The sequence below is a fragment of the Phocoena sinus genome, chromosome 20 (genome assembly GCF_008692025.1).
Source record: "Phocoena sinus isolate mPhoSin1 chromosome 20, mPhoSin1.pri, whole genome shotgun sequence".
NCBI classification, from domain to species: domain Eukaryota; kingdom Metazoa; phylum Chordata; class Mammalia; order Artiodactyla; family Phocoenidae; genus Phocoena; species Phocoena sinus.
Window position 1 is genome coordinate 48,297,034 of NC_045782.1, and position 22,501 is coordinate 48,319,534.

Here is a 22,501-nt window from a genome sequence, read left to right on the forward strand (position 1 = left end):
ATCAAAAGGCTCAGAAGGAAGAAAAGCAAGAGCTAACTTAGAAGTTTGGATTTTTAAAAATGTTAGAGTCTGGCCGCAATGTCTCTTTGACCTTGAGAACCACAATTCAGTAATTTTGGAGGAAGGGAATTCCCTGGCAGTCCAGTGGTTAGGACTCCGCGCTTCCACTGCAGGGCGCACAGGTTAAATCCCTGGTCAGGGAACTAAGATCCTGCATGCTCCTCGTCATGACCAAAAAAAAACCAAAAAACCAAAAATAATCATTTTGGAGGTTTCTTCCTTCCTGCTCAAGCTTTTTCTGATAACAGACACTTCTCGTATCTATCAGTTATCTATAGCCCCGTAACAAAGGACTCCAGAACTTAAAACCACCATCTTCAGCTTGCTCACAGGTCTTCCCGCTGGGCTGGGCCAAGTCAGCCTGTTCTGTTGGGTGTTCTGGGGCTTCCTCAGGCAGCTGTCAGCAGCTGGGAGCTCAGCCGGGTGGAGGGTCTGAAATGGTCTCTGTCCATGAGGTCTGGGGACTCTGACGCTGTCAGCTGAGTCTTTCTATCCTTGTGGTCTCTCATCACTTGTGCCTGGGCTTCCTTACATGGTGGCAGGAGTATACCAAGAGTGAGAATACAGAAGGTTCTTGAGGCCAGGCTCTGGAGCTCATAGAATGTCACTCATACCACATCCTATTGGCCAAAGCCACTCGAAAGGCCAGCCCAGATTCAGGGGTAGGGAAACAAACACCACTCTAGGAATTTGGGGCCATATTTAATCTCCAACTCTGTGCCTGACATTGCAGGAGTTGCCAGATCGACAAAGAACACGCTTGCTATGTTTTGCTGCGGCAGAGCTGGCTTTTCTTATTCATTTCTGTTTTGCGTTTTGGTGATCTTCAGAAAGAAATGCTATATTTCTTAGAGTTTAGCATCTTCTCCCTCTACCTATAAAACATTTTTAACTTATAGCATATTGGGAGTTATTGCCTTAGATAAACCATCCTTATAATTTTAATGTACCACACAATAATTTTACGAACAAGCCAAATTATATGCCACACATATGAGTATTCTTAAAACCAAATCGCTCTGCATGTGTAAAAAGATAAAAAATAAAAATTGTACATATTTCAATTTTCCCAAGATTTTATTTCCATGTTTTTCTATGACTTCAAAATTCCCAGACATTTAACACTTTCATCCCAGGCATGAGTGTTAAATCTCTGTGTTCTGTGCCAGGCTTGTGCTGAGAGCTAGGGATGCAGAAGAGCAAACGAGATACAGCCCTCAACCCCATGGCAATGGGTCTTCAGGCAGAAACAGATGTGGCCCTAGGTGACCTAGATGACTGTACAGTCATCTGCTATGACAGGCCCTAAATAACAGAGAACGATGTCTCCTATCAACTTTGCTCCAGTTTGAACCGCGGAACCCCAGCTGTAGGTCCCAACATAATGTCTTGAATTAATTCATCAATCAATTAATTAATGCAAATAATTTCCCCCTCAGGAGTTGTAAAAGGGTTTAGGCAGACTTCTGCCTGGGGGCAAGTTGCTGCAGGAAGGTGTTGGGGGGGCCTCTCTCCTGGGCTCCTTCCCCTCAGGACCCCAGTCCTTCCACCACAGCAGAGGAGCAGTGGCTTCGGCCAGGACTCTGCGAGAGCAAGTGTCCATCCTGGATCTGGTTTCTGCAAACCTTGGCCTGCCCTGTGGGGTGAGCAGGACGTAGCATGTTGAGAAGGGCATGCAGGTTTTGGAGGATCGTGCTATGTACGTGTGGAGTGGCGGTGGGGAGAACTGGGGGAGAGGGGCTGGAAATAATGCCACCCTTTGGTGGGCCCTCTCTGGCTGGGCTTGGAGGTGAGCCCGGATGGGCCGGCCCCGCCGGGGAAGCACGCCAAGCACATGCTCTCTGGCCACTGCGGCCTCATTGTTCAATACGCAGATTATGAAATGCTGTGTGAAGCGGCATGGTGGGGGGCTGTCTTCAGACCTGCGGCTGCCTTGTTTTGCAGACAGTCATTGCATAGTGCAGCCACTCAGGCTCCCCTCGGGAGGACAGGGAATCCCTCAGCCTTTTTGGGTCCGAGTTTGCCGTGTGGCTGCGTGCTTCAGCTTGTCTACCTACCCTCCCATCCAGCTGTCTATCTTTACCTGAGTCTGTTTCCTGGGAGAGCACTGGTGCCCCTCAGAAATGGGAGGACCTGGCTCAGCCCACTTCCTTAGGCAGGTGGGGAAGAACTGCACACCAGGCCCAGTATTGTTCTAGAAGCAGCTAAGTTTCTACAAAGGCCAGTCTTCCTCTTTGAGGAAGTTCCGAGTTAGAGGGATTGTGCTTGAACAATCCAGAGTAGCTTCATTTGGAGACCTGGTGCCCATCAGAGGAAGAGGCGCCTCAGGATTCATTGCCTCCGACACTTTTATGTTCTCGGCTGAAACAGGAAAGTGGGATAAAGTGATTGCAGTCTTACCTCTGTGCGATATTGGGGTTGGGATCCAGAACTGATGCTTGCCTTTACTCTGGCGATATTTTAGCAGTTATCTGCTAGATGTTACTATTAAATCTCAAGAGACGGCATTTAACCTGTGGTGTAGCTGAATCCATGCAATAAAATATTTGGCAACCGAGGAGCCAAACAAAATTATTAATTTTTTAAAGAAGCAGAATAAGATAATGGGGTTGTATTGCTGAACATTGAACTTAGAAGCAGTTAAATACACTGGTGAAGGCGTGGGCCACAAAGCTTGGGTTCAAATTCCAGCTCTACCACCTGCTAGCTGTGTGACCTTAGACAAGTTACTTAACCTTTCTGAGCCTCAATTCCTGTTTTGTACAATGGTGGTAATAACCACCCATTTCCTAGGAGTTATTATGAAGCTTATATGTGATAAAAAGCACATGAAAAGTGGTTAACACAGAGCTAAGTGTTTACTATTAGTATTAACAGTATTATAACCCAAATGTTTCCTTATGGAACCACTATTTTTTCAGGAAAATACTGAACCAATCTGAACCCAAAAGGAAGCCCCACGCTGTCTAAAATGGTCACAAAACAGCTTCTTTCAGTAAGCCCTGAAAACCAGGGTGCCCAGCACTGAGCACTGTTCATTCTACACGAAGCCATGTTATTATCTTCGCTGTGCAAAAGAGGAAACAAAGGCTCAGAGAGGCTTGGTAACTTGCCCAAGGTCCCATAGCAAGGGCTCAAACCCAGTCAGTAGGACCTCATCTGCCATTATGACAACCTAATATCTCTGTTGAGGTGGAACAAAATTTGATCACAAAAATGCTTTCCCATCCACATTAAAGTGTAATTGGGCAAGACCTATGATAGGATTCATTCGTTCGTTCATTCGTGGGTGTCCGTGGACAGCCTCTATGTGCCCAGCGTGTTCAGCTATATCTCTGAGTGTGCACGCACGTTTAAATGGTTTCCCCAGCCCTCCCTGCCCTTCCCCCATGGCTGCACAACAGAGAAAGGTGTGGCCCTCACATGACTTGCTCCACCAGCTCCCCCTCCAGCGTGGACGCCCACCTGCAGTTCCCGGACAGCAGTGGCCTCCTGCAGCCCCCGCGCTGGGACGAGCCGCAGCGGGCCTGCGCCTTGGAGCAGATCTGCGGTGTGTTCCGAGTGGACTTGGGTCACATGCGCTCCCTCCGCCTCTTCTTCAGGTGAGGTCCTCTTGGCCATGTCCTGGAAGCTGCCTGTGTGCCGTGTCCCAGGGGGCCATGCTTGGGCCCAGCACCCCTGCATCCCCAAACATCTGCTTCCCAACATCACTAGTCTTGTCAGCAGTGCCCCCTACGGCTGCCCCACAGGAGCTGGGTCTGGGTAGCTCCCAAACTCTTTCCTCTGCTTTCAGGGTGATGGTAAGCAGCTGTTGCTTGGAGCTCTGGTTTGGGGAAAGACAACGAACCAGGGCTACACAGAGAGCAGTTGCTGCAGGCTGCCCCCGGTCACCCACCCAGAGGCCCAGCATGCTCAGAATAGGCCATGGCTTTCTAGAGGGAGGCACCCTTTCCTTCATTATGGGGAGCCATCCCTTTTAGTTCCCTGCCTAATGGCCACCTCGTGTCTCTCTTCCTGAAAGGCAGGGGGGCCCAGCCGCAGGAAAGCACCAACCAAGACTCGTGCTTAGAAGAAGCAGGCGTGTCTCTGTGGGAGTTCCCAGACCCAGAGCCACATCCCACCTTTCATGGAAGGGAAGCCAAGTTTGGGCGATGGCCCTGAGGCATGTGTTGTGAATTTCCCCGGAGGATTCTCCCAGAGTGCCTTCCATGCCGGATGGGGAAGGCTGCTGGAGGGGCATCCCTTAGCGCCCGCCCCATCTGGGTTCAAAACCTGATTCCCCGTCAGGGCATCCACCCCCAGGACCCCCGGAGAGAAGGGAGGATATGACCTGGCAGGCAAGGGTGGGGACAGAAGGCTGCTCTGGCAGGTCTCCCGGGAGTGAGGACAATACAACCTGGGGTCTCCCAGGAAGGGAGCTGCTTTGCCTTCTTCAGCAAAGGGGTGATGGCTTCTGTTGGGGAGTAATTCTGTCCCCTTGCCGCCAGCAGCCAAACTCCACGGGGACTTTCTGTTTCCTGCCTCTGAGGTTGGCAATAGGGGCCTCTGATTATACTTGGAAATAAAAACCCATGTTTACATATTCATGGATCTGTTCTCTTCCACCCTCCGATGGCCACTCAGCGATGAGGCCTGCACCAGCGGCCAGCTGGTCGTCGCCAGCCGGGAAAGCCAGTACAAGGTGTTCCACTTCCACCACGGTGGCCTGGACAAGCTGCCCGACGTGCTTCAGCAATGGAAATACTGCGCAGAGACGCACCTCAAAGACCAGGTAGCCCGGAGGAGGGTTGGGGACTGCCCCCAGGGAGGCCCTGCACCACCCCTGGAGGCACCTGGCTGCTGAGACAACCCCCCTCCCCTCCAACGGGGGCCCAGGACATTGGTTCTCTCCCCCGGAGACCCAGGCCTCTCCGGTGTGACCCGTGGTCGCTGGGGGCCTACAGAGCAGCAATTTGGGATTTGAAACACGTGCCCAGGCTTCTTGTAAAGGCAGTACTCCGCACTTGAAAAATCATGTTTTGACAAGGCTTCCTGCCATATTTTGCTCAATCTACATACAAATGTAATAAGAGCTCTTTAATTATCTGGTTAAGATACTGTATGTGCTTATTAGAAACGGGCTGACTTTAAAATTCCCTTCCTTCCCACAGAGCCTCCTGCTGGCTTCCCTTATTACAGTAGCATGGCTTTTTTTTCCCCCTACATTGAACAACCTTTGATTTTTGAATTAAATGTCAGCTGCAGTTTTGCCCTGGATCCGTGACTGCCCGTGGAGACAACCTGACAGGCGGGCTCCCCGCTCGCAGAACAGCCATCCCTTTGTATGTGGCCAATCACATGTAATTTATTGCAGGCCCTCCCGGCAGAGGGAAGTTGGCCGTCCGAGGCATTAACTCCGTCTTTGCGGCGGGGCTGGAGGGAGAGTGGGGGGCGGCGGTCGATGGGAGTGGGCCGGGAGCCGGGAGCGCGAGGGGGGACCATGGTAAGAGGACGGTATTTTCATTTGAATTGTGTCTAATTACACTTGCCATTTAGGGGTTTGTATGCAGGGAAGAGGCGTCCTCCTCCTTTCGGAAGAGAGAGAGGAAGGCTTACATCCCGCGAAGAGCGCGGCTGGCTTCGAAAGCGAAGCGGCTGAGACACTGATCCCCAACTGTCCTCCCGTCCAGCAGGTCGCCGACGAAAAGACGTGCATGCAGTTCTCTATTCGGCGTCCCAAACTGCCGTCTTCCGAGACGCACCCCGAGGAGAGCATGTACCGACGGTTGGACGTCGCGGCCTGGCTCCGCCACCTGAACGCGCTGGGCCAGGTGGAGGAGGAGTACAAGCTCCGCAAGGTGAGGCCCGGTGTGCCCGCGGGGCCCGATTCAGGACCAGGGGTCGGGGCCATGCCCACGGGCCGCCTCCGGGGGGTGCGTCCGCTGGTGCCAGAGCTGGCTGTGTGAACGCGCCCGATAGAGCAATCAAAGCCGCTGCGATGAAAAAGCAACCTCCGGAGCGGGTTTGGAGGACCCCGCGTCAGCCTGTATAGCAGAGCTCGCAGCCCGCGCCGCGATTCCAAAACCGGGATTAGGCCCTGACGTGAGAACGACAGGTTAATCTGAGTGCCGCACCAGGGGGGGCATTGACATTGAAATGAGCCTGGTTTGTGTCCTGTATGGGAATGGGGGGCCGGCACTTTCCCCTTCCAAACATGTGCAAATTGCAGCGATCTGAATCAAGGCATCAGTTGTCAAGAAGGCGCAGCAAAGCCACCAAAACACAGATCTCCGGGGATTTGGGGGTCCTTTGAGCGGCCCTGCTTTGGCCCCTCCCCAACTTTTGCCGCTTCCTCCAGGCCATTTTCTTCGGCGGCATTGATGTGTCAATCCGGGGGGAGGTCTGGCCCTTCCTGCTGCGTTATTACAGCCACGAGTCGACGTCGGAGGAAAGGGAGGCGCTGCGGATGCAGAAGAGAAAGGAATACGCCGAGATCCAGCAGAAAAGGTGACCGCGGCGACCGGCCGGGGCCCCCTCGAACCGCGGAGGGAAACGAAACCTACCCCGGCGCCGCGGAGGGAAACCCACCCCAGCGCCGCGGAGGGAAACCCACCCCAGCGCCGCGGAGGGAAACCCACCCCAGCGCCGCGGAGGGAAACCCACCCCAGCGCCGCGGAGGGAAACCCACCCCAGCGCCGCGGAGGGAAACCCACCCCAGCGCCGCGGAGGGAAATGCCATTTGGAAAGGCAATTTGAGGTGCAATTCAGCATGATAATATGTTCCGTGACCCATAGTTTCCTTGAAAAATGGGTCTCCCAGGACCGTGAGCGATGGGGCTGGATAAGTGCAGTTATTACCCCAGCGGCGGGCCCTGGGACTGGCTCTCTTTAGCTCGCATGTCAAGATTTTAGAATACTTTTTCAACGTACTTAACGAGGCGCTGACATCCTTCCGCAGAACACCGGGGTGGCGGGGGTGTTTGGGGGGCACTGGGACTGCTGAGGTCCTTTTGGGCCTCGCTGATCCCGGGGCTACGGTCAGCTCTCTGTTTGGGACCCGTGAGGCCGAGTTAATGTTTGGAAAGCCTGTGCACTCCCCCCCACCCCCACCCCAGGTCAGTGGGCGCCGGAGGGTTTGCCAGCGGCCCCAGTTCCCATCTGGGAGCAGGGTTGGGCGGGGTTGGGCGGGACGCCCGCTCCAGCCGGGAGCGTATGTGCCGCTTGCTGACCCCCCCAGCGGGCGCTCTGCTCCATGCCAGGCTCTCCATGACCCCTGAAGAGCACAGAGCGTTCTGGCGGAACGTGCAGTTCACCGTGGACAAGGATGTGGTACGGACAGATCGAAGCAACCAGTTCTTCCGAGGAGAAGGCAATCCCAATGTGGAGAGCATGAGGTACCACCTTCCGGGCCAGCATGTTTCCTGCCCCCTCCGTTTCACTCCCATCTGCCACTTCACCCCTCAGGCCTCAGTTGACCCTCTGGGAAGTGGAAGAGCAGCAGCTTCGGCAGGGGTCAGGGGTCTTTCCTCCAGGTTCAATGCCCCAGAATCAGAGGGTTGTTAGCTATTTTAGGCAATGTCAGTGGGTCTCTTATTGTCCTAGAGGCCCAGGGAAGGCCTGTAGGCCCCACCCGCTGGGCATCCATTAAGCCTAACCTTGCTTGTCTCACACCAGCTGTGGGCCAGCCTCCCCCTGAGTGTCTCTGTCTCCCATTGGGTGGTCTTCTGGATGATAAAGCCACACAGGGCTGAGGCTGGCATCTTTGACGTGCTGCTACCTCCTGGCAAATAATTGCACAAAATTAGCAGCCCATGAAAACGTTCCTGGCCAGCCCACCCTTTGTCACAGGCAGTTGACAATTAAGAAAATCAGACCCACATTCCTCCTTGCCCTGCTCTCGAGGGGCTGGGCTGGTGAGTGCCTAATTGCAGGCCATTACCTTTCCCCAGGCTCTGGAGACGGTTCCAGAGCTGCCCTCCTTCCTCTGAGATCAAGGTGAAAGATGGGGGCCCGGACAGCCCAGGGTCTCCAGCCTGGGGTTCTACTGGCCTGCACGACAACACACTGCTGTGTTGCGGCCGTCCTCCACTGACCTCCCTGCTCTCTGCACTGCGTCTCCAGGAGGATCCTGCTAAACTATGCGGTGTACAACCCAGCCATCGGCTACTCCCAGGGCATGTCGGACCTGGTGGCACCCATCCTGGCCGAGGTCCTGGACGAGTCAGACACCTTCTGGTGCTTTGTGGGTTTGATGCAGAACACGATCTTTGTCAGCTCTCCTCGGGATGAGGACATGGAGAAACAGCTGGTGAGGCTCTCAGTTGTGTATGGCTTGGCTGCTGTGGGTCAGCAAGCAGCAGAAAGGCCAGGGACAGCCTTACCAATGGACTGTGGGGGGCTTAGCCCTGGGCCTCTGGGGTAGGGCCCGCTCCCCCAGGAGGGACGCATGCTGTTCCCAGGTCCCAGGACACATGTTGCCATCCCCACCTCACACTCCTGCAGGTCCAGAGTCTAGACTGTGCAGGGCCTTCCCCTTGTGGCTTCCCACCTCCCTGCATGTGGCATCCCAACCCAGGCTCCCTGGGAGACAAAGAAGGGGGGGGGGGGTCCCTATCACACCTGACCCTGTGCTGTGTAAAATGGTTCCTCAGGTGCATCTGGGCCCCTTGCAGGGGTGCAACATAGCCAGGGTTCTGGGGGTGGGGATGGGAGGGGCTCCTGAAACCACCTTGAGGCCCGCTGGGTAGTTGTCACAACCGTACCTCCAGGGCAGCAGGCTTGCTGTGCGCAGCCGGCACCCCTCCCTTCATGGCCTCCCCTAACCTACACAGACCAGGCAGCACTGAGACTTGGGAGCGAGGAGGCAGAGCTGGGTAAGGCAGGGCCAGGAGTGTGCACTCTTTCCTTACGTAGCACCTGTGCACTCCAAGCTCCTGCCGGGTGCTGCTGGCACTGGGAGGTGGTCTCAGGTCCCCAGTCTGCAAGAGATTCTTGGTCTGGAAACTGACAGTGTGAGGAGAGGATGCTGGGTGCCAGGGAGTGATACAGAAAGAGCTCTGGTGATAGAGGTGGGAACCAAGACAGGCGTCCCAGTGTCTCCTTGGACTAGGCCGACCCAATGGCACATGGGGTCTGGCCCTGGACACTGTCAGGCCTGCCGAGACTTGGCTGAGCAGAGCTCTCTGGGCAATGACACTGGGTGCCCTGGTCAGGTTGGTGGCCCACATGCAATGAGGGTCGAGCTGAATGGAGGGCCTCAAATGCCAGGCCAAGGAGCATGTCCCGTCAACTTGCCATTAGGAAGCCATTGAAGACTATGGATGGTAGAGCAGAACACAGCAGGGGATTGGACGAGGGGGAGCCAGGAGCAGGCAGGTGGGGATTGGAAGGTGCTGGGCACCAGAGCGGGGGTGGGGGGCACCCGTGAGGGAGGGAGGGGGTCAGCTGCGTGCCTGGACTTGACCCTGCTGTGGGCCACTGGGTGGAAAGACTGGCCAGTCGGGAAGGATCCTCAGAATCAGTTCCCGTGCCATCCCAGCGGCTGTCTCAAGTAGGAACAATGGGTCGCTTGTGTGAGAAGGGGCCTGTGAGTCACCAAGCCCTCACCCCAGGATCTGGCTGGGATCTCAGCCGAGCCTGCTCACTCTGTGCTCTCTGCATCGGCCCTGTGATGTCAGGTTTCCACGGCTGCTGTGGGTCAGTGGGTCCACAGCTACCTGGCCCACTGTCCCCACCCAGGGATGTGATTTCCACTTGCGGAGGCAATTACGGGCTCTGATGCGATTCGCCCCTGATGAGCTCCGAAGCACATGGCCCCGTGACTCGTTAGCTGCCGGAGATTGATTTTACAACGGTGCTGGTGAAGTCAGCAGCCAGAGCAGGACGTTGCCAGAAATAGCCTCCATCTTATCCCAAGTCACTGGGTGGTGACCTTAAGTGCAGGAATTGGGCCTCTTGGGGTTCAGAAACGCCCCCTCTCTGCTCTAAATCAGCTCTGGAAGATGATGGATCTTGGTGATCAGAGCGGAAGGTGGTTGAGCGGGTGTGGGGGAGGTGGCGTTGTCAATGGATGATCTGCTCGACATCCCAGAAGGGTGGGGGTGTCAGAAGCAGCCCCATATGGCGCCTGAGGCCTGGGGGTCTTCCTGCCACTAGCCTCCTGGTCCACATCAGGGTGCTGTGCTCTGCCTTGCCCTGGACCACGCCACAGCCTCCAAAACAGTATGAAATCTGGGCTAAACTGACAAAGACAGGTGTGAGTCAGACTTCCAGCGACAGAACAAAACAAGTGGGTGCAGTGACATGTAGCAGGTAGAGACCTCACGCGTGGCACACAGGCTTTGGCGGGCGGGAGGGGTGGACCGAGGAAGGGCCTCGGTGGGAGTGGGCTTCCTGGGCCAGGCAGGCAGGCGTGCTCGGGGCTGGGGGGCTGACTCATCTCTGCCTCGCCCCCAGCTGTACCTGCGGGAGCTGCTGCGGCTGACGCACCTGCGCTTCTACCAGCACCTGGTCTCACTGGGCGAGGACGGCCTGCAGATGCTCTTCTGCCACCGCTGGCTGCTGCTGTGCTTCAAGCGGGAGTTCCCCGAGGCTGAGGCTCTGCGGATCTGGGAGGCCTGCTGGGCCCACTACCAGGTGAGTCAGGCGCGGTGCCCAGGGCTGGGGGCTGGGACAGCCGTCCTGCACCCAGCCTAAAAGGAGGGTGGGGTGCCCACGTAACCGTGCGCCTCCTCTGGGGTCCCCCTCCACCGTCCCTGACCCCCCGCAAGCCACAGTCCGCCCCTCACATGGTGACTGCCTTCCGGTCCCACGTGGCCAGCCTCAGACCTGCAATTCGCCTCCCAAGTAACTGAAATCGATGCAAATTGCCCACTGACTGCACTCATTACCACGTTCTGGGGCTGAGCACGCTCCTGTCACAACCAATCAGCGTGAAAGACATTGCGGGGCCGAGCAGGACGCCAGTGCCCACAAGCTGGAGCCAGTGCCCGCCCGCCTGCCCCCTCGGGACGGCTCAGGGAAAGGGCCCGAGATCTTGCTTCCCCATCAGCCCCTCTGAGAGCCCGGGCCTGGCCCACTGTCCCCACCCAGGGATGTGATTTCCACTTGCCATCCACTGTTATCATTGTCTCCTCAACAAATTCCCGTGAGAGCATCGAACTGGCCCTGTCACACAGCTTTAATGCCCAAATTAGCAACAAGCTGGCGACGTGAAAGGATAGGCAAGTCTCTATGAATCCATCAGCCTAAAAAAAATATAGTATTGACGCATCCGGGAGGTGGCCAGGACCCTTTCTGCAAGAGCAGGCTCCATCCTCCCTGCGGCAGCCGGAGCAGCTTGGATGAGACAAACCTCGCTGTTACGTGGGCACGCCCACCAGCCCTCGGAAATGTGCATCAGCGTTTCCCCTCCTTACTAATGTCAAAGAAAGGTTATGTCTGATAGAAGTGAGTGTGAACAAATGTGGTGCTGGTGCCACAGGCTGTCTTTGTGTTCATCCATCCTCACCCGCCTCCTGCTCCTGCCCCCAGCCCGGCCCAGGTCTGGGCCGCGATTCCTGCGTGGGTTAGCGTGCTCGACGTGTACTGCAGGCTGGAATCAAGGAAGCATTGGCAAGGATGGTCCAAAACACTGGATCACATTTTAAAAAAAAAAAATTGTGTCCACTTTGCAAAGCCTCATTGCGTGTTTTTCCAGCAGCAGGTTTGCCACCCTCGTGACATCACATTTAGGCTAATGTTACAAGTGAACTCAGAGCATTACCCAACAAATGGGGCCATTTCTCAGGCTAAATTTAGCCACATTTGGCCCCACCACTTGATCAAATTAGTGGCAGGAGATTGGAAGCGGGGGGTAGGATGATTGTAGTGGGCGTAGGCTAATTCATTAGAGTGAGCTCGTGGAGAGGGGGGTGGTCACTACCAGCTGCCTTAACTTTTAAAGTGTCCCCAGAGTGAGAAAGACTCTATTTCATTCATTTATGATACTTCTAGTTTGCCCTCAGGGGCTGCGCTGCCCTGGGCCTTGTCCAGTGAACTGGGATTAGTCCTGTACTGCCATCCAGCCCCATTTAGAATGTGCCCCACCTTTTCTGCCCCCGAGTCCTCTCTGAGAGGAGGTAGACATGCACCTTCCTCCGTCCTCCTCCCTCCCCCCAGCCCTCCGCCAACCCTGGCCACATTTCGAATAGCTGCAGAAGGATCGTTCTGAGCCACATCAAGGCCATTCTGGATTAATTCAGAGGAAGGGGCTGGGCAACCCAGAATGGTCTCTTCAGAGTGGGTGGGGTGTGGGATGTTTGCTGCCCATTACTTCTGCCCGCATCCAGGTCTCCTCCTGGCCCTGTTTGCAAAGGAACAAAGTTCTGTCTGGCTGGGTGGCCGGCGTCAGGAGACTAAACACAGGCTTCCTGGTGGTCCTTGTCCTTCCTCTGCCCCCGAGAGCAAGTGTGACTCAAAGGCGGTGTGCCCTCAAAGTGTCCGGGCCGGAGAGCACACAGGATGTACCCCAGCCAGGACCAAGTGCCGGCTTCCTGCTGTGGGCCAGGCCTTCTTTGCTGGGCAGCCATATGAGGCAGCCTCCAAGGAAGACAGCGGAGTCCTCAATGGGCTCTGTAAAGCTGGTTAAAGATGGTGGGCTCATTGGGGAGCTCCATGGGGACCGTCGTGATCTGCCGTGCTCTGCTCTGAGGCTCTTCTCCCCACTTTCTTATCAACAAACCTAAGAGTCGTCTCTGGGGCATGAGTTGGGACATTTGGCCTGGAGGCAGGAGGACAGCGACCAGTGGGTGGCTGCCAGAAAGTTCTTTCTCAGTGGCGTGTTCTGCGACCCACTGGAGCGTGTTCTGCCGCACTGTCTCTCGAGAGAATGGGCACGGGCCAGCCTTCAGAGGAGCCTGTTCTTTGCCCTGTGCTGGAAAGCCTCCCAGAGGGCTCCCCGGAGGGTAACAGCAGCCCGTGGGTGGCCAGCTCCAAAATCGCCCCTTTGTATGTCACAGCAGCCTTTGGATGGAGGTGCTCACACTGGCCCATTTGCAGGTGGGGAAACTGAGGATTAAGGAGGCTGCTGGGCTTGCCCAGGGCCACATGAACCCAGACGACCTCACCCCGAGCCCTTACCCCGCACCTCTGCACTTGGCCTCTACCTGCAGGCAGGGCCTGGGGCTGGGTCAGGGGCTTTTCTGAACCCACTCTCTATCCCCCCAGACGGATTACTTCCACCTTTTCATCTGTGTGGCCATCGTGGCCATCTACGGGGATGACGTCATTGAGCAGCAGCTGGCCACCGACCAGATGCTTCTGCACTTTGGAAACCTGGCCATGCACATGAATGGGGAGCTTGTTCTCAGGAAGGTGAGTGTGGCCCCCACATGCAGGCCCGCCCTCCCATATACAGAGCCCCACCCCTTCACTTCCAGAGCTCCGCCCCCACGCAGCCCCCACAAGCCCCGCCCTCCACACACAGAGCCCCGCCCCTTCACTTCCAGAGCCTCGTCCACACACTCCAGCCACCCTGGGAGCTCCTGACCAAGGCCCAGTGGTCAGCATGTCTGGCAGTTGCTCAGGGTGCCCATCAGGCTCTGGCAAAGAGGCCTCTCTCCTCATGGACTGAACAGATTACCTGGTTTGATAGACAGGTCCTCTACCTGCAGTACCTCAGTCCTAGCCCAGAGCCAGGAAAACTGAGCAGGAGGCTTAGGGAGGGGAGGTGGACACTTTTCATCCAAAGTTAGTGGAATAAAGGGCGCCTTTGCCACCTCCCCACTTCCCAGGCTCCTGCTGGAGTCTGCTTCTTAAAGCTCTCTGGTGTCTCCCGGGGGGCAGTGAGGAGGGCCTGGGGTCAGGGTGGGGTGGGTAGGAAGAGGGTGGTGGAAACAGACCCTGCAGGGCGGAGAGGTGGAGCCGTGGGGCCAGGCCGAGCCAGGGAGGGACAGGGTGGGCCCTGTGCCGCTTTTGCCTGCCCCGTTCACCCTCCATATGAAGGCTGTCAGGGGAGCCTTCTTTGTGTCAAGCCACATGGGAGCACTGCTCCAGGTACCATGTGAGTCCCGTCCCTCAGCTGGATCACGGTGTTGGAAGGGGCGGGGCAGGCACAGCCCTCGCCCTGACCTGGCACAGGGTGAGCCCTTGGGTGCTGGGTATTGCTGCCCCTGCTCTCGGGCCACTGGCTGTCCCCCAACGCCCTCGTCACTGCCTGTCCTCTCTGTTTGCAGGCAAGGAGTTTGCTCTATCAGTTTCGCCTCCTGCCGCGGATCCCCTGCAGCCTGCATGACCTGTGCAAGCTGTGTGGGACTGGCATGTGGGACAGTGGTTACATGCCCGCCGTGGAGTGCACAGGCCAGCACCCGGGGTCTGAGAGCTGCCCATACGGGGGCACTGTGGAGACGCCTTCGCCCAAGCCCCCCAGAGAAGGCAGGAAGGGCCCAAAGACGCCCCGGGAAGGCTTCGGTTTCCGCAGATAGGTTGGGCTCCCCGTGCTAGACGAGGGGTGAGGGAACCTCAGCCAGGTCCCAAGCATGGGGGAGGGGGTGGGGCTGGGCTTGGAGGGGATGGGATGGTAGAAACGGAAGGAAAATGCCCTTGGGCGGCATGAAAGGAAACTTTTCATATTAAGGACAAAAGCGGAGTCCAGAAGTGACAGAAGTGGAACCCGCCAGCTGCCCAGAGAAAAGTCACCTCCCAAAAAAGCGGGACCAAAATGCACGGCCATCCCACCTGGACACGCAGGCTGGCTGGGTTCTCGTGTTGCCTGCCTTTGATGGATCTCCACACGTCCCAGGAATTCCTCCAGCTTCATCAGCCACCGAAGGGTATTGCCAGGCACTGGGAAAGGCAGAGACAGAAGGAGAGGTCTTGTGCACCCACCAGTGCCTGGGAGTGCAGAACAAGGGGGTCCTGTCCAGGCCCAGAGACATCTTTGCAAGCCGGACACACCCGCCTCATCAGGCTTCATTCTCTGAAAGAACCAAACATACTCCACAGCTTCTCCAGCCACAGCTGCAAAGCTGATGTGAAGACATCTGCCCCCCATCCCCCCGCCAAAAAAAGCCCCACTGATTTCAGGGTAAAGAGGTGTAAGAGCAGCGGACTGGGGGCTTTCACACTGTCCATTTCAACATCCTGTCCTCTTGGTATGTGAAGGAATCTGCGGCCTGAGCACAGGCTGTTGAAATGTTGGATTTCTCTCCCTTTGTTGGGGAATGTCTGCATTTGGCATTGTTTAAGGCCAACCTCACCAAATACTGCAACCACCTGGGGTCTGGATGGGTTGAGGTGTGTGTGTATGCACGCAAAATCCTCTGAAGGGAATCTGCAGTGTTTGAGGGAAGGGGTACTATATTAACTGACCAACCAAGACAAAGGCACCTGAAAGCGCTAGAAAGACTCCCACTTGCCTGCAGGGCCTGCATTCTGCCATGAATGCCAGTCTTCTGTAAGTCAGCTTCTCAGGTGGTTGGACGCAAGAGTGGCCGCAGTACAGTAGCCATCACTCAGGGCACCTCTGCTTTCTGTGTGGGAACCAGGTCTTCCCAGCAAGCTCTCCCTGCTCCCAAAGATTCTCATCAGTTGCTCCTTCTGGGATTTAGAGAAGGACAGATAAGGGCATGGGAGGGCTCCCAGCCAGTGTAAAGTGGTGGAGCCATTTGCACAGGAAGCCACCTCTTGAACTGGCAGGAGCAAGGAGGCTGGAATCGTTCCTTGAATCCTCCTGCACATTCTTCTGGGGAGAAAAATTCCTGACGTGCTGAGAGTCATTGTGGAGACACAGGCCGACTAAGGCTTCTTCCTGCCCTCAGCTTTCACTGAGAGTTGACGCTGCTGGATGGCGCCACTTTAAAAAGATGTTTATCAACAGGAAAGGGGAAGTTATCAGCCTCCTCCCTTCTCAGCTTCTCTCTTCTCCATGAGCCCAAGTCCTCCAGCAGGCAGGAGACTGACACTGGTACTTCCAAGTTCCTGGCCCCTCTGTCCAAGAGCCTTTCAGAGAGACCATCCTGGAGCCCCATCAGTGCCCAGATCTTAGGGTACTGACCATTATAGTCCAGCAGCAGGATCCAGGCTGGATGGGGGTAGACTTGTGCTCTGCTTCTGGGGAAAGAAGATTGCCTTTCCATCCGGCTCCTGATCCATTATGGAAATGGCTTGAGTTACCCAGGCACCATGTTGACCCTCCTCTAGAGACCACATCCCCGTGAACAGGCATAACAGTTACCCATTGCCACAGTAATGGTACATAACAATAGCCCCCAAACATGGTGGCCTCAACTAGCACACACTCACCTAGCACATGAGTCTGTGGGGCAGCAGCTCAAGCTGGGCATTTCTGGTCTGGGTTGGGCTTGCTCCCATGCCTGGAGCTGTTAAGTCCCAGGGGGGTGCTCACACACGTCGAGGTGTGTAGAGGTCAGACTTGGCTCTGCTCTGTGCTTCTTGCATCCTTCCCGCAAGCCAGTCTTGGCCAAGGCGAAGGTGCAGAATCAGAAGTGTACAGGCACCTTCCCAAGCCTTGACAGATGCCCCCCGTGCTGCCACCCCAGTGGCCAAAGCAAGTCACATGGCAAGACTCAGCATCTAGGGATGGGGAAATGGACCCTCCCCTGCAGTAAGAGAAGTGACATGGCGAGGGACTGGGATTCAGGGAGGGGTGAGGAACTGGGCGGCTGGTACGGGGCTGGAAGAGTCTACCAGCACCACAACAATGTCCTGGTCCAGATAACACTGTTTTGGAGCTCACCTTCTACCAGGGGCATGACTTCCCCTGAAGGGGCAGGAGATGCCTAAGAGGAGAAAGAGTGCTCCCCCCTCACCCTCCGTAGCAGAAGTAGCAGAAGAACGTCCGTGCATTTTACGATACCTTGTGCCTTTGGGTTGCTGTGTGCGGGGTGGAGGGAGAGGGGTCCCAGGCTCCCTCACTTTGGAGGGTCCTGGGTGGAAAGTGCTCATTCTGAAGCTCCCAGCTCCCGCAGCCCCTCACCCCCACGGCTCCCCAGGACCCTCCCACCTCTCACCCTATGGGCTGGGTGAGGTCCCAGTGAGATCTGGGCCTCCTGGAGCAGCCAGGACCTCGAAAGCTGAAGACCTGGGTGTGTGGGCTCTGCGAGGTCCCGCTGCTCTGGAGGGATGGAGAAGGCCCGCCCCTGCACGGCTCCCTTAATCTGGATGCAATTAGAGGAAACCAGCCAAAAACCCTGCGGCAGCTGTTGCCTCAGGATTATTCCCAGCCAGCAAAAGGCATTAGGGTGATAATTCAGTCATTAGACTTTTAGCCTTCCCACCGCCAGAACGTGCAAATACAGGATAATCAGCCCAGCACGGCCATCCTCGGCGATACTGCTTATTTAACCCATTTTTTTTAAATGACACTTAATGTTATTGGCTGGGGTGCGTGTGCATGCATACTTAAAAGTTTCCCCACCGCTAGTGTCTGTGCTGACGTTACATGATGTCGTCGGGGCCTCTGGGAAGAGAGGGCACCTTTGATGCGCATGTGCTGGCACAGTGAGGGCAGTGGGGCAGGGACTCACCAGCCCAGTGGGGCTTCACCCTCTCAGGGAAGGCGGATGATGGCAGGATGAAGCTGGGTGTGGGGAAGGTGGGCATATAGTGGGGTCAGGGTCTGGTTAAGTGCAGAGGGGAACAGTGTGCTATTCCAGAAGGTTCTGACTTAAGTCCCAGCAGGGGAGACTTGGAACTCACAAGTCAAGGGAATTGGAGTTCTTGAGCCAATTAGAGGGGTGGGGATAGGCAGGCTGGGAGCGGTCCCCAGCCCATCTCTGCAGAGGAGGAGGGTCTGCAGTCCAGAGGGCAGTTCCATTGGCGGCCTTGGTCTGGATGCCATCAGCAGGCAGCGCTGTGTTGTCCTGATCGGCTGAGTGTCAGGCAGGACAGAGAGTTTTGAATCCAGGACCTTTGAGTTTTCTGTAAAATCCTGCTGGGGGCAGACAGCTGGACAGGATGAAGATGCTGGTCCTGAAATGAGGGCAGTGGCTGGCAAAGGTCACCCAGCTCTGACCTTTGATGGGTAGGAAATGGGGCAAAATCTGTGGACCACAGTGGGGGACCTCTGTGGCTCTCCCCTCGGTTTTTTGTGAGGTCCCTCTGAGCTCTCCTGTCTGCTTCTTGTTCGGTAGAAATAGCTGGGAGGAGGGCAGCCCCCAGGGTGGTGGGAATCTGCTCATGGCTGTGCCCTGCACCTGCGGAAGCCTCCATCCTCTGTTTGGCCTCCCCTCCGCCATGCAGGGAGGCTGGAGGGTGGCAGGAGCTCCTGGGTTCACCCAGCCGAGAGAAGGAAGCCTCTTCCAGTTTGTTTGCCCAGCAGAGGCCCCCAGAGGGCCCCCCCCCCGCCTCAGAGGAAGGAGGAGGAGTTTCCCTGGGAAACCCCACACACGTGCAGAGGTGCAGCCCTAGACCGGCCTGCAAGCTGTGCCACAAACCCATAGCAAAGGGAAGGAGCCTGCGGGTCTGGCCTGAGGCCAGGCGCTTCCTCTGGAGACCCTGGGGAACCAGATGGCCCAGGATCTGATTAGCCCCGGGTTTCTAAGCCAGGCTGCAAGGCCATCCCTCGAAGTGAAAGCATTCTCTCCCCGCCCATCCTTGGCTCAGAGGGAACTGCCCCCAAAGTTGTGAAGCCTAAGAACAGGGCTCCCCTACAGAGGTTGCGCAGTGCTGCGTGGAAGGAAGACGCTTACCTAGGGGTCAGGAACCTGGTTCTTTTCCTGCCTCTGACCCTTCCCAGGTGCGTGACCTTCCTGCACGCTGAGCCTCAGTTCCCTCATCTGTAGAACGAACGGCGCTGCCCTCCCAGCCCACCTCACAGGACTGCCGTGGGGACTCTCCAGGTGAAGCTGTCGTGAAGATGCTTTACCAGCCCCGGGGGCTTCACCTGCCACTCAGGGAAGAGACCACTGACCTCGGCCTTGCAGCCTTGGCGGAAAGGCAACATGCTCCCAACCCGAGAGCTCGCCCTGCTTTGAGAGTCAGCAAACCCGCTCCCTTCTACACGTCCACTTTGCTGCATGTCCCCGACTAAGGGGGACCTCTCTGTGCCTCTTCTGTGAAATTCACCCCATGCCACCCCACTCCTGCCATGAGGATAACTGACCATAAGCCATGACCTTGGTGACCCCGAGAGATGTGTCTGTGTGCCATGTGCCCAGCTCTGCATCAGGGATGAGGTCCAGGCCTCGGACCCCCACGGCTGTGAAACCCACTCAAGCAGGGGGCTGTGGCCTCCTGGGTCAGGCTGTAGCGACTGGAGAGGGGTGTCCCTGGGCCTCTTGGGGGCAGGGCGGGCATGCAAACAGCCTGCAGGCATCTGGCCGTTAAACACATTGTGCTGAATTTCTAGGTAGGAAAGTACATTTCAAGTTCAGAGATCAAGTCACTTGGTCATCTTCTCTCCAGCACCTTGTGTTAGTCAGAGGGCAGGGTTTCTGTTGTTTAAGGGAAAGTTTAATGAAATTCCCACCATTACCAAGAGATTACTGATGTCCGTGGCTAGCATTCGTTCTGTGTATTTCATCTTGTTTTCTTTTTTAAATACAATCGCCCACTGGTCAGGCCATGCCCCAGGCTCGGGACTGGCCACCCAGACCCCAGGGGCCACGGCCCCCACTGTGCTTCTGGCTCTCATGGATTCCACTGCAAAGTAAATAAAATCATATTGACAACAAACATACGCTCTACGGCGCCTCTAAGGAAAAGGTCCGGCGAGAGTTGTTAGGTCAGAATGTGGCAGGTTCCAGTGCTGGGTGAAGGGGGCTCCCATAGAAGACCAAGGAGGGCCGGAGGGCTGGCCAGTGGCACAGCAGGCCCTGCTCTGGGGAGCCTGGCTGCAGGCGCAGGGGTCCATCAGGCATCTGAAGGGGACGGGCGCTCGGCCTGCAGCAGGGAGGAGCTGCTCGACACCAAGGTGGAGAGATGAAGTCCCTGTGAACTCCAGTGACCAGGGGCCTCAAGACTGGCCCCAGCACCTGGAAACACAGTGTTTTATTGAGACTTGGCTGCCAGGGCTCTGATTTCAGGAAAAGCCGAAGACTTGCATTTGTGAACTTTTTACGGAGGCAAAGAAAATGAATTTGACCTTGTTAAGGGTGGGAGCTAAAGGAAGAAATCAGGCATCAGCTTCTCTCGTCTCCATCCCCTGGAGCCCTACTATAGGGAACACGCCCCGGGGATTACAGGGAGGTGGGCAAGGGGGCTGGGGCCTGTCCTGGTTCTCCTGGACCGTGCTGGTGGGTGGAGGGCTCCCAGCCCTAACACGTGCCTGTGGGATTGCGAGCTGGTTTTCTGTGGTTTTGTGTGTACCTTTTCGTCCCTTTGCGTGAGAGGGGAGGAGGGTGCATATGCCGCCCTCCTGCATGTCTGCACCCCTGGGGGTCTCGTGTCTGCAGGGTCTGTCTCATCCTCCGCCCACCTGGCCTTGGCTGAGACGACAGAGAGCTTTGTCATCCGTTCTCTGCAGGCCAGGAGTGCCGCTGCCTGAGGCTGGCTGGCCACGTGGCCAGGAGGGGCAGCAGGCCCCACTGATGCATCAGCTGCCGTGCCTGGCTGGTGGCTCCACTTAGACCTTCTCTGTCCTTTTGTGAGTGGGAGGTGCTGCTTCCCCCTCATGCCTGGCCCTAACCTGGGATCTGAAGTCGCCCCTGATGGCCGAGTGCAGAAAGGGAGGGAGCCTGGAGTTCAGGGGCACCAGCCCTACCATCACCACCCTCCAAGGGCATGGCTGTGGGTCAGTTCGTCCTCAGAAAGGGGCAGTCCCACCCCACAGAGCAGCCCTGCAATGGGTCAAGGCCATTGTGGCCCTCACCTTGGGCCATGCCCCTGCCCGAGAGGGCCTTTCAAACCTGTCGGGCAGCTGGTTTCCTGGGTCTGGCCCAGCCAGGATACTCCATCAGGTGTTTGTCTTTGCTCTGCTCTAGTTCTCCCAGAAGTAACAGCTGTGTAGACACGGGCACAGGGATGTGCGGCCCTAGAGCCAGACTCTCCAGGGTGGCCCCTGGAAAGACCTGGCCTCTGTTGTCCTGTGGTCCTGAGGGCTGGGCCTGGGAGCGGCTTGTCTGTTGTGGCGCGGACGGGCCATCTGCACGGTTCGCTTTACACCCCTGCTAGCGGCAGAGACACCCCCGCCCCGCCCCTGGGGCCCATCCACTTCAGAGAGTGAGAGTCCTGTGCACCACCCTAGTCCTATCATTCCTTCATGCATCCGTTCAGCCAGCCCCACCAGGGAGACGGGTACCATTGTCCCATGGGCCTGCTCCAGGGGCCCGAGGCTGAGCACACCAGGTCACTGGGGTTTCTGGGGCGGGCAGCACGTACTCTACAAATGCTCCATGAGCAAAACTGCCTTGCCGGCCCTGGGAGAAGCCACTCAGTGTCTGCACTTTTGGGGCCCCCGGGGCAAACCTTGAACTCCTAGGGTCTGAGTGGTCTTTGGCTGCAGAGACTCAGGTGAGCCAGAAATGTCACTGAGATCATTTTCTTTCAGTCAAGTTGAATCCCATTATGAGCCCTGCCAACGCAGTTAAGTCTCAGTTGTTATTGGTGTCTCTCCTTCCCCCTGACACCCACATGAAGACATGCAATGAACAGGGGTGGGAGGGATCCCACGCAAAACGTGCAGGGGGCTCTCTGCTCCTGGCCCATGGTTGCCACTGAGACACCCCCTGTCCAAACCCAAGGAGCCCACGAGGTCTGGCTCTTTGCTTTGACTGGGGCCCTGGTGCCCAGGCACAGCTGCATCTCTGCCCCCATCCTGTCCCTCTGCAGGGAAGCCACCACCACTATACACACACACTCACGTACACACAGGGCGGGGAGGCCTCAGCTAGCCCCTTTCCCTCCCCGGTTCCATCGTCCACCTCTCTTCAAGGAGCACCAGCTTTTAGAACAGAACCCACAGGAGGCTGGCCACAGGCTCCTTCCCACCACTCGGCAGAAACCTGGAGGGGAAGGAGCACAAGGGCTTGACAAGCCTGGGAGATGCTCAGAAGAAAAACTACAGTGAGAACAGGGCCCCAATCATCTCTGCGCGTTATTGGGCCACATGAAGGATCTCACTGTTAAAGGGGTTGTGTCTTCACACACCCTCACCTCCTCATGGCCATTGGGGAGGTTCCCACCCAGCCACTGCCATGCTCTCTGCAGACTGGAGGACACCTGCCAGTGGCCTCATGGGCCACATTCAGTTGCTGGCCCTGGGACACCCCTGAAGTCATCCCTCCTCCTCAGTGGACCCCCTCCCTCACCTGTGAGGCCCTCCTCTCTCTGCATCTCAAGAGAATAACCAGACCTCTGGGCTCCTGGGGCATGTACTGTGTAATTTAGATAAAAGTGGTTTGAAAACATGCTATTCATTCTCTGAATGTGATAATACGTCTGCCTTGATAGGTCAGATGCCACAAGCTCTTTCATCGGCGCTTTGACATTGAACAAAAGAAAGCACTTTATATTTTGAGTTGTT

General features: G+C 56.6%; 1 protein-coding gene across 4 annotated transcripts in view; it reads left to right on the top strand.

Annotated features, from left to right (window-relative positions):
- The window catches only part of TBC1D16 (TBC1 domain family member 16), an 84,830-nt gene extending 65,115 nt beyond the window's left edge, over nucleotides 1–19,715 (top strand). Inside the window, exons 4-13 of one of the 4 annotated variants that reach the window (XM_032617059.1) lie at nucleotides 3,501–3,662; nucleotides 4,684–4,831; nucleotides 5,730–5,897; nucleotides 6,398–6,546; nucleotides 7,299–7,433; nucleotides 8,161–8,347; nucleotides 10,495–10,674; nucleotides 13,246–13,392; nucleotides 14,253–14,501; nucleotides 14,654–19,715. In XM_032617059.1, coding sequence (XP_032472950.1) covers nucleotides 3,501–3,662; nucleotides 4,684–4,831; nucleotides 5,730–5,897; nucleotides 6,398–6,546; nucleotides 7,299–7,433; nucleotides 8,161–8,347; nucleotides 10,495–10,674; nucleotides 13,246–13,392; nucleotides 14,253–14,501 — 1,525 coding nt within the window. In that variant the 3' untranslated portion in view covers nucleotides 14,654–19,715. Of the gene's footprint in view, nucleotides 1–3,500; nucleotides 3,663–4,683; nucleotides 4,832–5,729; nucleotides 5,898–6,397; nucleotides 6,547–7,298; nucleotides 7,434–8,160; nucleotides 8,348–10,494; nucleotides 10,675–13,245; nucleotides 13,393–14,252 lie in introns of all 4 variants that reach the window. The other 3 variants (XM_032617061.1, XM_032617060.1, XM_032617058.1) reach the window with 3 other exon arrangements.
- Nucleotides 19,716–22,501: the final 2,786 nt, after the last annotated feature.